The 18,047-nt window shown below is 43.9% G+C and overlaps 1 protein-coding gene across 1 annotated transcript; it reads right to left on the bottom strand.

Moving 5' to 3' along the window:
- Positions 1-10,598: 10,598 nt before the first annotated feature.
- Positions 10,599-17,183, bottom strand: T265_00277 (hypothetical protein; the record flags this gene model as incomplete). Its single annotated transcript, XM_009163985.1, has 4 exons — positions 10,599-11,504; positions 14,491-14,871; positions 16,015-16,336; positions 16,650-17,183. 2 exons carry the CDS (start codon positions 14,566-14,568, stop codon positions 11,046-11,048), a joined length of 537 nt encoding a protein of 178 aa, XP_009162249.1.
- Between the last annotated feature and the right edge of the window lie 864 nt (positions 17,184-18,047).

Raw genomic sequence — 18,047 nt, 5'->3', positions numbered from 1 at the left:
AAGCAAACGTTCTCTACCCCAGAACACCAGGTCGCATTTTTGTCCAGTACAGAGGATTTCTAGCCATATAACTGAGAGTTTTGAAAGCAAAAATCGCCATCTACTTCTGATTCCAGGTCTTGCTACTATATAACCCGGTACGGCGATAATTGATGAAGAACCACATTGCGAGCCGGATGCAATCGTCTCGTAACGTTGATGCAAGAAGAAACTATCATAGAGAACAATATCACGTTTCCCGTTTTCAGCAAAGACGTGTGAGAATCCTTGGAAAAGTTTACCCACGCAACCGGATGGTTGGATTATAGCATTCTGCTTCACCACGCTGTTTTGACTCTAAAGATTCCATATTATACTTATTACTTATTATTATTACTATTATTATTATTACTATTATTTAGTATTATTATTACTTATCATTATTTAACTTATTACTTCCATATTATGCTTCCATACTTGGGATAGAAAGAGCGGGATTGCCTGAATTTCCTGCTTATTGTACTCAGTGACAACGTTGTCTTTATTCAGAAGAGTTTATCGGGGGGGACGGCTAGAACCGAATCCAAGGAATATATTTGAAAAAATTCTAAGACAATGTCGGAGTTCACTTGCGAAGGCTTTAGCAATGCGAAGTACAGATTTTGAGGCGAGTATGCGTGACATTTGTCTCCCGAAAGGTAATGGTAACGAACCTTATTGAAGCGAATCCCTCAACAAAGAACCAGTATTTCGATTCATGAGTTTATGCAACCGATGAGCAGAATTAAAGCCTCCTGGGGATCGTAATCTTAAATGAGGCTGACATGGGGAGGAAGCTGTGTGGCAGCTTGTCGCGTAGGGTGCTTACCCAACGAGTACTCTTGTTACTAGAGGTTTGTGCCTAACCCTATAAGTGCAGAGCTTATTCGTCCCCCTGACTTGACTCAAACATCCTGGTAGCATTCAACTGGCAATTAAGTTTAATTTTATACCAACTGGGCCGGGGCATCAGTCTGGGTGTCCAACTCATCGAATACGGCAAGACGCTCTAGATTCATTTTCATTTGTACCTACTAAATTCTTACACTCCGTCTGGCGAATACTACCGTCTTATCTACCACTGCGCGAAATTGTCTTGCTGCTTCTCATTTTCCAACGTAAATGCTTAAGGCTTATCTTTTTGTTTAAATCAACTAAAGTGGACAAAAATGTACCCAAAGACGTTTCAGTTTTACTTTGCGAAACTACCTTAGAACCTGAAAAGTAACTTTTCCTTTGCAATTTAGCTCTAAATGAATCAGGCGAACGTGATCCTACTGCACTTTGGGATACGAATTGACGCCACATTGTAACTCATCGACGTTATTCTCATCATCCCTTTCGAACAACTAGCATATTGCTTCACAATGATAATAATCATACTAGCAGCCCATAAGTAGTTTTCCTTGCCTATACACAGCCCTTAAACCAAGCAAGATACAGGTTTGATTCACCCCTGATTTCTAATCATGGGTTCAAGTACAATACACATATAAGTAGCGATATTTCCACTGGGACGAGATACAGGCGAACTTTTTCTCTAAAAACATCCTACTCTATCCTTAATCTTAGGACTCACATTCCAGTCATATCTGTTAAATGCCGCATCTGCGTGAACCGCTGTTGCACCATGTTGGTTCTTAGATATATGAACTGAGGGCACCCTCTTCTCGGAAAAGCTCCGCGAACCTCAGGATTTTGGACGGGACCAAGCCACTATTATCTATTGAGCATCACCAAATCGTTCATCAAGTGTCAGGTTATCCCATTAAAAGAAAGACATTTAGTTTGACTCATTTGTGCTAGACATCCCCACCAGTTTCTTGCAGGGTCTTGGAATGACGAATGTCAAATGCTAGACGCCTGACATCGACTCTCGGTAATCGGGTGGCTGAGAAGCATTTCAGCATACCGGTTTGTCCTACCTCTCTAGGGTACAAAATGCTGTCCTGTAAAAGTTATAGCCGTTCTCAGTTGGAAAAGGCTAGTTTAATCTTCCTTATTCCAAGGGTGGATTATTCTTAGACAAGGTGACAAGAAGTGATGCAGTGCAATGCACCCATTGTTTTATCTGATGGCACGAAGTCTCTGTAAACCACCATTGTTAGAGTAGTACCTCAAACGCTTCAGATTGGGACTGCATAAGAGGTCTAGCAGTAGACCTGGAATTTTCACTACCTTTTCGATTCAATACAAGATTATAACCAACTGTTAGGGGAGGGATTGTGCCGGATTACGGCTGATATCCGTAGCCACTAGGTGAGGATAATAAGGGCAATACTGCATGGGCTACGTTTGATCGCTGTCAGCAGAATTTAGTTGACCAACGTCATGCGTTGTTCTGTATCGTAACTGGCACGAGTTCTTCTTTTTTACCCGATACGCTGCAACAAAAACTCACCTCGGCGAAAGCCATCGATTAAACACCGGCGAATAGGACGTTTTTAATCATCCTAGCAACGAAGCTCAAAGCGAATAAATCCCAGCAAACTTCAATTCATCGGATGCAATTCTCGGGATTCTGATTATTTCCTACCCTTCTCGTCCAAAGATATATTAAAAACCCTATTCACTAGACTGGCCGAGTAGGGCAAACCTGTAAAACTAAATGGAGAGCACTTTGGTATACTGTTGACAAATGGAGTAAATTACCGGAAGTCTACCCTTCTGTTACCTTGCCCATTCGATAGGCAGAAATTACACGGATCATTAGCCACCTGCTACGGGACAGACAACTGACTACCTGTAGAGAGGAATGAAAGGTTTATGTATGAACATATGCACGGGTGTGCGTATGCGTGCGTGCACACAACCCGCAATGCTCAGGCTGGAGAAGACAAGAATGGCTTATTTGTTAGCATCGACGGAGTAATGACAGATACCTATCCCCTGAAACGAAATTTTGTCTGCTTCCGGTCGAGTAGTTGCAGAGCGGTGAGTTCAATAACAGAAGGATTCGAGTTACATTGCTTACCGGTGAACGATACGTGGCGCGATACACGCGTAAAAAACTGCGTTTTGGTGAGTCCATGGACAGCGTGCCTGCGAACCAAGTAACTTTTAGTGGCACTTATATAATCCTTTTCACTTTTCATTGAAGTGGATGGATCGGTTTTTCAAAGTGTCACCATCACCCAATGACGTTCGCAGTCTTGCCAAAGTATACATGGAGTTCGCCAACTCCTGTCGTCCTTACTCCAATTTGACAATCAGTCTTTTGTGCACAGTGAACAATCTTGTTTTATCACTTACTTATCCAAGTCATTTTGTTCGGGCCCTCACAGGTTTACTCCTAACAGAACTTAACCTTGTGTATCATCCCTGGCCCATATAATAGCTTCAGCTTGTTGTAACTTGTCTGCAGAGCTATGTATCGCTCTTCAACTCACTTACTAGTGAGTCGTGGGAGCTAACCTGTCGCAACACATCGATATTTTGCCGATCATTTCACAGGAGTGATGTTTGAGACATCTTTTACAGATCGGTGAAACTTATTTGAATGCTTTGTGAAGGGTCCGCAAAGCAATAATGAAGACGGTCACTGGAAAAATGAAATGTACCAACTCCGAAGCACAACAAAGTTAAGTAATTGAAAACAGGATGAAGAAACATGGCAGAGTCGTTTTAGGGTAAGACATCGCCCTACCGTACTCAGCATCGTATTGCTCCGGATAAACGAGGTTTACACGAGGCTTAAGAGGTCTAATGATGATCAGCTGTGCTCAGCAAGGGAGTTAGGTGTGTTACCGCAATTTCGTTACTTCGTTATCAGGGTTCATTGCACCTTATCAATAGTTTGGAAAAGCTTTGACAGACTATCTGAAGTCCTTAGTGCTGGTTGCCCTTCCGTTTCATTCACGCGCTTCCTTTCGCAAGTAGAGTAACATAAGTACATGTAATTTGGGAACGACAAGTAAGGTAGACTTTGCAAACGAAGGCGCTATTGCTTCAGTTTGCTAGACCACGTATAGTGAACAGTCAACACAATGGTCCATGTATTCTAGACGACGATGGATAGGTTTGAACACATCTCACAATCCCAGTAGGACAAATAACTTTAGGTGCAGAAAGCATTCGAAGCTTACGCAAGATGAAGATCAAATACTTCTTAAGGTATACAAGTGCGTGTTTCCTCTCATATCCGAAAGTGTTCGGGAGGCATAATTGACTTACTCCATTGAATAACCATACAAGTAACAAAAATCCCTCAAGTCCAGGCACATTCCCAATTTGCTGGGGTTATGCAACGCAATCTTAGGAAACGGCCAATTTACTCCCATTGAAATTTTCACATCTAGGAGTACAATTTTACTAGTCTCAGATTCAACACTAAATCAACCTTGAAGGTAACGTCTTAAGATGCAAAATAGTTGACCACTCAACTTGGAAAGGCACACAAATGATCGTGCATCCAGAAAAGTTACGGTATGTACCAGTACGTTTTGTATATTCCAAACTCTCCGTTCCCTTACCCGATTTGGTCGCTCTGATGCATGCAAAGGATGCGACGTTCCTTGAAATAAAGTCTATGTGAATGCACATGTAAGCTCACTTCAAACTCAGTGTGAAAGCCATTGAGAGATGTCACTCTAGTAGGTTACCTGAGGGGTTATCTCACGCCCCGACATCAAATAGGACAATGCAGCATACGTACCCACCCCAACCAAGCTATGCAAGTCTCGTGGAGTTCGAAATCCACAGAAATATGGCTCGTCCATATGAGCAAACGGTTGTTCTCAGATTTAGTCCCTTAGACATGTCCCTGTGAAAAACGTAATTTGGAGGATAGGCAAGACCATTCTTTCTACAGTGAGAACGCTGGAAGCTCGATGTCTCCATACCAATACCAAGAACACCCACCTAATTTTTTGTAACCAAGACGAATACACCTGCTCACTCCAGTAATTAAGGTTCAGAAAACATGCATAAAAATAGGCAATAAAGACCGTTTCTATTGGTCCAAACAAACGTGTCGTTTCAAATTTATTCCCAAACTTGCCCGAAAAGAAATCAGAATCAAAACTCATAATATTTGTGGGAAATGCATACTTATGTGGCTAAGACGATACATCAAATTTTAATTTCCCCTTATTCTGACTAAAATCGCCCATTCGTTCCACAAATTGAACCACTTCGCTTGAAACGATCACTCAGCAGAACAAAGAAACCGAAGTGAACAGGAGGCCACTTGGATGAAACGTTCGCACGCCTACACAATCTCAAGCACCGACATGGGCTAATTACTTGCCGATATAAAGGGGCATTTGTTAGCATGATGATACAGGCCACTCGAGAAATATCCACATGAACTGGGGAACGTGGGGTTGGTCATCCTCGCCACTCACCAGTACTTAACGTGGGGCTGGTCATCCTCGCCACTCACCAGTACTCATCAAGTGTGTCTGAACATCCCTACCGCTCATATGTTACTGGATCCAAGTGGTCTGCAAACACGTGTCCAGCGTTGCTAGCTGATCTTTCTGTTGATTGGTATCGCCCTGTGAGTGACGACAGACCCATCATGTGTTTGCATTCAATTCGATTTATATAACACGTGCCTCTCCCACAGCCAGACGTGAGTACCCCTGCCACCTGACGTGTACATCAGCTGCAGCCTGATTGACGTGAACACAGCCCACTCCGTATATAGATCACCTCAAGGAACCAACCAAAATGGTCTCTTCTGAAAGCTGCTCCTCTCGGAGGGCAACAGAAATATTGCAGAGGGACTGAGGTACATGGTTGACATCTACCTAAAATTGCACTTCTTGTTCAAGCGCGGTAAGGTTAATACTCCATTTGCATCCTCGTTGAAAAGAATCAATCGAAGCCTACCGGTTCATAAAAGCTTCGGAAAAAGGAGAGTGAAGTCTGTAGGATTGAAGCCATTCAGAGTTCTGGTACACATAAGTTCATTAAGATAAAGTTCGTATATGAATTGCCCAAAGTGATAAAGACAGGTGGGAAACTTCGGCGCACTTCCAAGCTTTAGGAGTTGACAATTTGTAGTACCAAACATCGTATAACTGAGTAACGTTGGGGACCTTAACAGCTATCACTGAAAAGAAATTAAGATAGCAGGATATGATTTATCGATTAGCTATTTAGTTACACCAAGGCGGGTAGTTAAATCGGCACATCCAATGAACGCTAGTCTTACAAAGGAATCAGCTTGGTTATTTTGTTTGTCAAACTTCTCCACAAATCAAGCGAACAAAGTAAGCGACATACCCATGACCTGCAACCTTACCGAGCTGCTTCAACTTCTTTCGGCATGGTGAATAAACGAGCATTACTTCCATCCTCATTTGATCGCCTTTCTCTCCACCATTCATGGCATGATTTTTTTCTTGAAAAAGATATCCGAGAAGAAGCGGTATCCCCACCAAGAAAGTCTGCGTAAGACAGGCTAAACTTTGTCTCTCATTCATGCTGGTATGCCTTCTCTCGAGTTAGGGCACAAACGACAGCTGTCTGATTTGGAGGGTAGCGGTGAAATCACATCGTCTGTTAGCTGAGTATTGCTTAATTGTTCAGAGATCGAACGACTAGACTGTTCAATACTATATTCGTAACAAATAAATTCAAGTTCACGGAAAATTGATGGTATTCATCAAGTGTCCTCCAATGTTTATTTAACGTGCACATTTTCCACCTAAGTTTCAGTGAACTGGTGCAACGCTTAACCCTTCGGGTCAAATGTCATTTTCATGAATGTGGAAGGCCTATTTCCTGCCTTTGCCTCAGGTGGCAGGCTGACAGGTATATTGTGAGCTTTCGCTTTAATCCTCCCCATAGCAAACTCATTCGGCTTTGGATAAAACCGGGATAACCTCTGGATCGAAGTAAAATTAGTGAGGAGCTAATCAAAGCTTCGACGCACAACATTTTGATGAAGCCACAACCTTCCATCACACTATTCTTCCTATATTACTAGCGGCGGTACATTTCCATTCATAGCCAAGAGAGCTGCGAACAATTAGTTTAGGGCATACTCATGGCTAAAACAAACAAACCAACTCGATGAAAAATCGCGGCGGGTCGTACAACAATGGCAAGCTTTGCCCGCCCAAATAATGTCCTTGTAGAGCTGATTAACCTAGTCAGAAACTTGAACAAACACGACCTCCCAGGTATAATCATGTACAAGCTGTGTCGTAAGCCAGCAATAGGCGTTCATCAACTGTACAAGGTTAGGAATAATAGACCACCTGAGCACGATACAACAGATGCAATCATGCTCTGATGCCTCACAGACAGTCCCAGGAGGTCACACATGGACATAAACGTCCTCTCCTGTTCTGGAGTAAACTAACCCACTACCTACTATCTACCTTGGCAAATAAAACTCTGACCATCTGTCCACACATTTCAGGCCATACCGTTTCATCTTTAAAACACACCTACAACCTCCCTCCCCCAAATGCTTGGGCTTGTTGCTGTTATCCTCATTCTTGCTCGCACAATTTGACATGTCTTATCTCCCATTAGTCTTTCCTCGGCATCATCACCACCACAGCGCAGTCCAGAAGAAACATTCGAAACGTGGAATATATTGGAAAAACTGGGAAATAATGTGAACAGGCCACCGAAAATTACCCGTTTGAGTTGATAACTGCGCCTCAGCAAGGCAAAACTATAAAGCTTGTTTCAGGTGCGCTTACGCCGTAAAAGTGGTCGTGTATGGTAGTGATGGTAACATAGCGCTCAGAAAACCGCGTTTGAGATGAAAGCAAGTATAAAGTTGAGCAGTTCGATTCCATTGTTCGACTGTAAACCGTGTGGCCTATACGAAATAGCACTTTCAATCACGAACGATTTGTTCGAGGATATGACAAGCAATTTGATGGTCAGAATAGAAGCTGAGCAGCAAGGTGAATGCCCAGTTAACATTGAGGAAAGAAAACGTTTGTGCTTATTAACTTAATAAGCCTCGCGTTTGTGATTTTTTTTCGAACATTTCGCGATGGATTCGGCGGTTTGAAGGAAAAAAAATGAAGGAAAAGAAACATAAACATTCGAGGAAATCCAACTTGGTACTAGAACTCCGCAGGGCGACCGAAACGAACCAGAGGCGCCAAAAACTATTTCCCGTCGGCGCTTTCGAGGAAGAAAAGGATGCATCACAATAAGTCCCATTAAACTGCAACTTCCAGTGCACCAGAGCCGACAGCAAGCTTTTATTCCCGAACATCTGTCAGAACCCTTCGGCAAAATATCAAAAACGTATCATTCCTGGAAGTGCGAAGGGATAGTGTATATCACGCCTTCTAGGATTCAACACCGCTAAGAACGATCGGAGGCTAGTGGAAACAACAATGTTGTATGTTATTGTGTGAAAAATTCAAATTTGGACGGGTCAAATGTGTAGAATTATCACTGTTACGATACACATACAGGGAAGATCCGCTTCTCGAAAAACTGCGTTTTGTGTCGACATGCGGCGCCTTCTCAACTGTCAAAGTTAATGATGTACCAGCAATACTGGATGATACCCGAGTCCGATACATAATATTCTTGTTGGATTCCTGCTGTCCAGGANGGAGAGAGACACGAGATAGTGGTGGTTTTACGAGATATCGCGGTGACATACAGATTCTACCTCAAAATGAGATACGTACTGTTTCATTTCACCACGCCACGGGAGCGTCAGAATTTCAGTCCTCCTGAGGACACCTTACATATACACGCACGCCAAGCACACAGGACTGCTAAGATTTATGACTCGCTAACGAAGTTTTTGGACACGACTGAGTAATAATTGGAAAACGGCGAGATAATTGGTTAGGTTAGAGCGCGAATCTACTGATCGGAAGGTCCCTGGTTTGAACCCGACCTCTACTTCTCGACTTCCCCTGTCTAGGCTTGGGCAACTTGGCAGTATCCCAGCACTTGGGCAAGTTTCGGGTGACATGGCAGCTAGACACCGAAAGGGTGTTAAAGCTGAATGATTCAACACTCATTCAGTAATGGGAAAGCGTTGGTAAAGATTTTAAAGGGACATTTTCTTAAAGCATGCATAAGTGTTGTGTAGATGCTTTAAGACAGAGTGGTAGGAGTACACCGTTTCGACAATTCTGAACGACACACCTGGGCCTTATATTTTTGCGGTTGTTTTGTATTCAATCGGAGTTTGATCGGCCTACACATCTAGGTAGTCGCGTAAGCAGCAACCACATCGTGAATGTATGCATTATCAAGGCGTAAACAAAATCTGCTCACTCATGGCGGCAAAAACAGATTTCACTGAATCCATTGTGTCAAGTTCCCAGGGCGGCCACAAAAGAAGTCTTGTTCTATGGCTGTGAAACCTGGTCCCTCCGATCGGGCCTTTTTGTAATGGAGTGGCACGTAAGTGGACACCTGCCGATGAATCACAATTACCATAGGAGTAAATAAAACCCGCCATGTTATTGTGGCTGGGGCGTGTACTACGCGTGCCCAATCATCGCTTAACAGATGAAGCAGTTCTTTTTATTCCAAACTCTTGTTGTTGGAATGCTGATTGGAGGCAGACCGCGACTTGGTAACGCGGAATGAAGGCGGCTACTAGCAAACTGAGTGCTGCGGAAGCCTCGTGCCTACACGCTGGAATTCACATGATTTTCCTTGCACGTATTTCAATAGGACACAATCGATCAGGGGCTAGCATACCATCACTTCTTGTTCGGACTACCTAGCTAGAGTTTATTCATCGTTTTACGCTAAGCTCTTTGGATGCCGTTCGAAAAAAAAATCTTGAATGAATCCTACTGACGGCGTTTCACTTCGACATGAAGTCTAGATCTCTTATCTCGTTACCGTTCCAAGATGTAAGCACCCTGTTCTCCATCTTGTTTGCACTAGATTCCCATCCCTTCCCTCATTCTTTTCACTTATATATTCTTCCCTCATGAATGACAGATAACCATCGGTACCTAATACTGGGGTATTGTTGTCTATGATGCTGATGGCCAGAAATAACAGCACTCAACCAACCAGTACTACCGATACCGTGAAAAACACGAGTGATATCATAATTCCGTGGGGAGCGTATGGCAAACTACAGAGTGCCCGTTCAAAATCGGCGAGTTTTTCTGTTCCCAGTGGAAATAAATGGTGATGTACCGGACCAGTTGCTGTAGCTCGAGGCTTCATTGAGCATACGAATTCCACTCGATGAGTACAGCACCAAGTTGGTATACAAGAAGTACGGGTAATCACGTCTAATTCGTGACTGCAATGGTTGGAAATCCCGCACCACTGAGGACTACGTCACAAAATCTTGTGAATAGCAGCGTTAATCTGCTAGCTTTCGCTACGTTGACCGTACCACTCACACCATACTAGACTGCAGCTTAAATATTTCCGAGAAAGTTATCAAAACAATAGAGCAAATCGTATTTGAAAGAACCCCAAATCTTCTTGACAGTACACACTATTCATAAGGTTGCTGAAAACCCCACGACAGCTTACCACCGGTTTCGCCCTTCTCGTTGGTCTTCAGTTAGGCGCAGTCTCCGAAGTTCCGTCAAATTTACGCTCTACTTAAGCATCAAAATGTGCATAACTGGGAATCGCACTGGGAATACTTCAGAAAACATACCGCGAACATATATTGCATGATATGAGATAGCACGAATGTGCTAGAATTATAGGAAATGATAATACACCAGGTTGGGCTGGGAAGGCCCTGTGCAGCAAGTTAACAACCCCAATTCCAGATCACTCTGAACATCTCCGTGCTTGGATAAGTAAGGCATCCAATATGAGCTATTTCGCATTAATATAAACAACTTGAAGGAGCTCAGCGAAAACTTAGTATCAAATAAAGACATGCATTGGACAGCAGTAATCAGGTACCTCGCACGTCCATAGCAGAAATAAAAGTGTTTCCATATGCAGCTACGATAAGAAGATAGGAAGACATTAGGCTTTCAGTTTCCTTTTGAACCCAAGTAGCATGCTTAGAAACGTCCAGAGAGCTGAGAGAAAGTTAAAACGCGAATAATGTCAAAAAATATACATTTTGGCACACAGAGAAAACACTAAAGAGAATAGGAAGCTGCTTGTTTTACACGAAGCACTACTGGTACCGAGGTGGTTGGCAGAGTCCCCTTTTCTGTTACAACAGCTGACACAAGTTCCGGTGGTAAGACGTCGTACATGAGATGAAGCAAACGCAGTTTGGGATTAGAGCGCCAGTCAAGCAGATTCGGGCCAGTATAGAATGTGGGCAGCCCCGTAGGCCCTAAACCTGGCAGGCCTTCATTAGGGTCAGATGACACACCGCGAGGACCACGCCAAATATCGTCTGGGTCCCCAAGTTCATTGTATTCGAAGGCATCTGAGTGGGCTCGCTCCCAGAATTTGTACGTCTCAGCGCACACCAATGTGGGCGCGTGTGATACTGATGCGACAATGTTGGCAACTTGAGCAGTACCAATGCGCGCAAGAACGTAGCCGTTATTTAACAAGGCATGTGCACCGACCACAGCTAAGGAAACCTGCAAAAAGAAAAATTAAAACAGGATAGAAACGAGAGATTCAGCTGGTTTCTAGGTGAGTCTCTCGAAAGAACCAAATTAGTTTGCAGATGAGTGTATATTCACCAATTTCGTGCAATTTGGTTTCAAGTAGAACATAAGGTTGACGGAAACCCAGGGACTGCGCCTACCTGATGAGCCCCAAGAAGGGCGAAACCGATCGTGGGCTGTCGATGGATTTTCAGCAACTTTATGAGTAGTGCATTACAAATATACAGGATAGAAAGTGATATGAAGAGGACATAACTGCGCACCGAAACAGCTTCGCTTCGCTTCCTAGGGAATACGGATGAATCAAGATCATTCTTACACATGTTGAACTTATCTATCCCCGCTTTGAGGAACACAAGCAATTGTAAATGGGAAAAGCACACGATATACAATATTGATAATAATGGTAAAAATGGCAATACTATACCTAATATTGAAGACAAACAATTGACAATACTCGATTCAACCTCCAGATACAAAGTTTATCGGCTGCAACAAGAGCGATAAGGAAGCGCAGTGCGGTGGTTCCTCCCCACAGACGACTACGGGACCGATCAGGATAATACTTTGACAAGAGGATTGATCCTCTTGACGCCCTGAAGAATATATGCAGAGATGTTTGCCTATTTGATGATCCCTTCTGGTCTTCTGGTCTTCACCAACTCGTTCCACTCTTCGACCTGGTCTAACAAAAGAATGACACTCGGAAATACGCACGTACCGGATATCGCTGATTACTGCTCAATTCACTTCACCTCTAGTAAACACACCTTCTAACTCTTTCTTGCTTTATTTAGGTTCAGAACCGCTATATTCGAAGCAAGCTATTGCCCATATTGGTATGGTTACTCTTTGAATGCGCCTGTCAAAGCTGTGGATAATTTCGCTGTTCTTATCATGAAATTGCTCAATATGAAGTGAAGGCATGCAAACGAGTACCAGAACCATCCTGACTGGTTCTCGGTAGAATGGAATGAAGTTACAACGGTGGCACTGAGTTACGAGTGCGACGAGCCGAACGAACTATATCGGACAAGGATGCGCTTTATAATCAGTCGTTGCCGAGAGGACTCTGCCAAAGGCTCATGGGTCATGTCTATCCAAACAGTTTAACCGTGTGATGGCTGTGGTGCAAGAAAGCCAGATTGAAAACCTGAAGAACTTGAGAGGTGAAAACGATTTTTGACACAACGTTACCTTATGCCGGGTGTCGCCTCCAAAGCGGATTTGAAAACGCGAGACGTAAAGAAATCATTGATTTGGTGTGAGCTGTCCAGTAACGTGGTGCTACTGACACTAGTTGTGAGTAGTTCAATCTGAATGCCAATAAACGTATCCTATAGCTTATCAAGCGAGTAAAAAAGTCCGGAAGAAATCTTATCCTTTTTAGAAGTCAGACTTTGCTTTACCCCACTGGTCTGTATCTATATTCCAACATACTTTATAAAAGGTATAGCTGTACCCGAACGTCTTTCCCTGGTGTTGAGACGACGAAGACCCTGTTTTCGAAATCGACTGGTATGAAACTTGCAAGACAAACCTAGACGTTCTACAGACAAGGTTAACGTGCCCGTGAGACCAGTTCACTGAGAGCAAAAGAAAGCATCTCGAGATCATGTCTGCCCCAGCCTCACCCTGAACGTTCACAAAGGCCAAGGCGGCGACATTTCTCACGGATGTCCGTTAACGAGTAATACACGGGGATACGGCAGAAGTTTACTCGATTTGACAGTTCAGTGTTTGTCCGCCTGGAAGGACTGGGTTAGACGACTTCAGACAACTCACTAAGAGCAATTAAAGCAACTGGCGGGCTGATTCTAATGACTGATGGTAACAGCATTTCGACAGCCCAAACGGATAGCTTGGAACTTATCGTCAGGGGCCACGTGAAGTGGGCAGCTTGCCGAATGGTAGTGCAAACGGCAAGACGGACAACTGACCGCCAGGCATTTGTGCAACTCACGCAGGAGTACACTGTCAGATGGAATGAATCGAAGGCTGAGAACAAAGCCTTCTGAGTCAAACTCCATTTGCACTAAGGCGGCTGAGTCAGCCGGCTCAAAAAAGCATGGCACTTCGTCCTGCTTAGTGTATTCCACTTACTGGGAGAACCCCAATTTTAATTGAGTTGGGCTGTCTTCCTGAGGAAGTCAACTTATCTCTAGTAGGTGCCACTGATTCCATAGCTTCACCTGTGAGGAGAAAACCAATAACCTTGCTGGATGCTGAGGCTCCTAACCTTTTAGAGAACGACCCTGTCAGCGACCCCATACCTCACTGATGTCAGAATACGGAAAGGTTTAGTGCACGCATTTTGCATCCCGGTGATCGCTGAGAGGTTTCGCCCCACAGAAACAGTAACAGCGATCTTCTTTGGGATTCGGAAGGGGTATACTGAAAGACATCAATTTCTATGCAAACCTCAAGAGCCCATGGGTCAGTTGGAAAGTGACCCCTCTAGTGGAAACTAGTGTATTTTGGGACGAAGCTTCAGCTGAAAACAACATGGGAATGAATGATAAAAGCGCTGGAATGATTGCTTTCCTCTCCTGGTATTTCTATGAATGATGATTATGCCTTCAGAAAAGCGGATTGAAAAGACGGCAGCACTAATTCAACAGCATATGAGAAACATGAATGCGCGCGAGCGACATGGCTTTGTTTTCTGAGGGTTACATGTTGAAATACGGTCACAAAGAACCTATCACATGGCCTCTGATTACTGAGAATATCGGACGGAGATGAACTGACCAGAATTACCGTTAGGTTCGAATCAGACAGCAGCACAATTCGATAAAAATAAACCATCGAATTGGAACGGAATTTCCGTCTGTATGTTCTGGCAAACGTACACCACTCGCGTAATCAAACTCGACGCACGGGAAACCCAACTCAACAGCTTGTACAATTGAGATGAAAACTAAATCAACCATAATGTGTAAATCAGATTGCTTACCTTGTGCACCAGTGAGGGAAGTGCATCAATATGCGTGTATTCACAGGGTATACCGGCTTTGGTTAACCGAGCCAACATACGCCTGCCTTCGAAATATGGTCTGCTATCCACTACAATCACACTGAATAGTACGGGCTTGCAATCCGTTCCAGTGGGTTTAGGAACGAGGCTATCCACAGTGTCTTGACGTGCCGCGCGTACCTTCTGAGAGCCATACCAGGCTCGCTCAAGGACGCGGGCCACGACTGACGAGTAACCAAAAGTGCAGACACATTCACCTGGTCGTATAGAAGCGCTGGCACGTTCGGCAATTTCCACGCCAGCTAGATAGATACAGTTTTCCCGAAACTCGTCTATGGCTGACAGAAGCCGCGATCGACACTGTAATGAGAAAGCGAGTCGAGAAAACTGATCATATCTGCATCTAACATAGTGTGCCTGGGAAAACAGAACCGTTCTAGGCATTGAACGCTTTTTCTAAACCCAGATAGGTAGAGCATAACATAAAAGTTTAAAGTTCTTGGTTCCCAAGACTTAGGAAAAGGCCAAAGATAAAATATTTCCAATTGATCAGGCGCCTTTTTGAGACCATAGATACCTTCACGAAAACTCAACGAACATTTCTGTGCGCTAAAAACGGTTGACCCTGTTATAGCCTACATTAGGGACATGGGTGCCCCGCGGCTTTTACGAGAATAAAAGGCAACTCAGGACTAACGGGTAGTAATCTGGGTAGCTTTGAATTCCACTAGTTCTTCTGCCTAAAAAGACGATCGCAGGGACGATGCAAGGGTCAATAAGGTTGTCATTACTATGGATAGTTAACGTTTCCAGCAACCAGTTTGATGCATACGGTCAGATTGAGGACGAAAGTAAGAGGACAGCATGTCGACGGATACAAAAAAATCTCCGTGCGAGAACCTACATATAACAATGGCATGAACGGCGTCATAAAAAGTGACAACCACGAACACGTGTGTTCGTGAACGGGAGCGATAATAACCCACTTAAAAACCGGGACCCACTGGTGCGAACGTGATGAAAAAGTGCCAAAAGAAACAGCAATGGGACCGTCTAAATCAAATACGAACTTAAGTGATCACCAGTATCTGATCCAGCGGCTGATAGCCGAGATAAAAGTAAGGCTAAAATAAGCAAAGAGTAATACGACTCGGAGCAATAGTTTCGTTCGCTTATCCATATAGAGAAAAACGTAGATCATGGATGGTGAACAAAATGGCAGAAAATCGCACGAAAGCGAAAGAACATCTGTTTAAAGGCAAGACAGGGGGCAGGGGAAAATAACCTCAGCCACATAGTAAAAAACCGAGTGGAAACAAACCTACGCACGAGAGACGAGCCACACTGCAAACGTATGGGTGAAAAGTTGAATGAAATAAGTCCCAATTAGCATTCCATAACACGGTACATAATATCTGGAACTCCAGATGAAAACACGGAAGGACAGCATGCGAACTATGGGAAGAACAAGAAGTGAACCAACAAGGTATAAAAGTTACTCACAGCTTCCCAATCCTCAAGGGAGTCCAACTGATTAAGAATATGCTTCAAGTATTGGTAGGTATTTCGCACAGTGACCGCCAGCGGACGACAATGATCAAGGAAGGTAACATGGCGTTCCAGGGTGGGTCCGAAACTCCGTGCGAAGAAAGAGCCATTTGCGGCCGACTGTTCACCGGATGATGGTGGATTCTGGGCGCGAACCAATGTTTCGCACGCTTTTAAGAAATGCAGACAGCGTTCATTTGCGCCTCTTATCCGACCTTCGTCCAGATCAACACCAAGAACAAGGAAAGCAGGGTGGATGGGCGACTGACTTCCCAACCTGGTGGAACAGACGACAAAGCATGCAACGGCTTCCAGGGGACACCAGTGTGGAACGATTATGCGATCTAAACGTGAAAGTTAATCTAACAAACAAAATTCCATGGTTACACGGGGGGAACTTTCTTACGCATGAAACATCAGAGGGTCAGTCTCCTCAGACTGCTTCACAAGTGGCAAATTCCAGATGTCGTTGTACAAGGACCATCATCATCATTACCGACAGCATAACATCAGTGTTAAACACTGATACTTCGCTGCCGTAACAAAAGGGTTAGTATACATGTGGTTGTGGGAGTCGTGAGTTCACTTACCCAAGTCCACTCAAGACGTCTATGCGCTTGTCTGGTTCCTTCAAATGACGAAGCAGGTGCACACGATTTGACTCTTGTTTTCGGACAGGTAGATGAGGAAAATATTTTTCCACTGGTGGTTTTGTGTGCGATTCAACAACTAATAAAATAAATCAGTAAACAGGGAGAACTTGCTGTCTTCTCTTACGTCCAGCGCAGGATCAGCCAACGAAACCAGTTTATCGACGTTCTGGACTGTCTGACAGCTTGGAGTCTGACAATGTAATAAATGAGAAGGAAAACGAAAAGCTCACAAGATCTGGAACATCCGGAAGCCGAAGCTGTGTTGCTTTTGCACCAACAGTTGGTTCGGGCCTCACATTTTTTGACCCTACAGGGTGACTTTTGACAGCAGCTTTTGCCGCCCTTTGAGCCTCCTATGAACCACTTTAAAAACAATGAACGTGTTACCTGGATCGCACGTCTTTCAGCTCGAAGCTGAGATTTCGTTTTAGAGGTTGGTTCGCTCATGTGGGATGTACGTGCTGCGATCAGTGTAATATAAGCAGATTAAGACTGGAACGGAAAGAAGAAGAGTACGTAGTGGCATGTAGTTTTGGTATGCTTAGTTGCTAATGACAACGGTTGGTGCAACCTGGGTCGATCAGCAGGTGCAGCCGAGTGACTTGGGACTGATCCGCATTACAGCCTTAGAACTAGTTGCCACCCGCTTCCTCGCCTTGATACGCTGTACACGGGCGATTCATGAACACAAACGTTTGAGGCTCCGAAGCAAGCATTATCCTTTTTATATAGACCATCTTCTAATTTCCAACTTTCTTGATTTGAACATTCATTCATAGAGGCCACCAAGGTTGAAGAGCTGGCACAATAACATTCTATGCGTGTTAACCATCGTTCATATAATATCGTAACATCAGAGCATCGATTAAGAATAGCAATAAGAAATTTGGATCGGAAACACTAAGAGCAAATATCCTGATCTAGAATGGGGTTAATGGTCCATTGGTTACTCGCCTGCGGGAAATTGATGACTACTGTTTTTAGAACGACAACATTGAATTGTGAAGGCATGTTTTTTGGGAGGTGAGCTGACGAGGTTGATTCTTGGTTTAATAGGCAAAATAACAGTTCCGCTCAACAGTTATCCAAGTTCTGTTTCACCTGTATTTTGCGAAATAAAGCGCCACTGGTCAACATGGGTGCTACTATCAATGATGATGATGATGCAGACCGCGCTTGGTTGTGTTCCACAACAAGTTCCCATATTTCTCAGTTCCCTATAGGTTCCAATTTTCATGTTGTTGCTTCCATGGTAAGCGACCCGCGACACGCACAGATTCAGTCGCTGGCGACAGCAATAGACATGTTTTTTGGGACTCTTCTATTTCTGACCTA

The sequence above is a fragment of the Opisthorchis viverrini genome (genome assembly GCF_000715545.1).
Source record: "Opisthorchis viverrini unplaced genomic scaffold opera_v5_2, whole genome shotgun sequence".
NCBI lineage: Eukaryota > Metazoa > Platyhelminthes > Trematoda > Opisthorchiida > Opisthorchiidae > Opisthorchis > Opisthorchis viverrini.
This window is presented reverse-complemented; position numbering and strand designations above follow the sequence as displayed.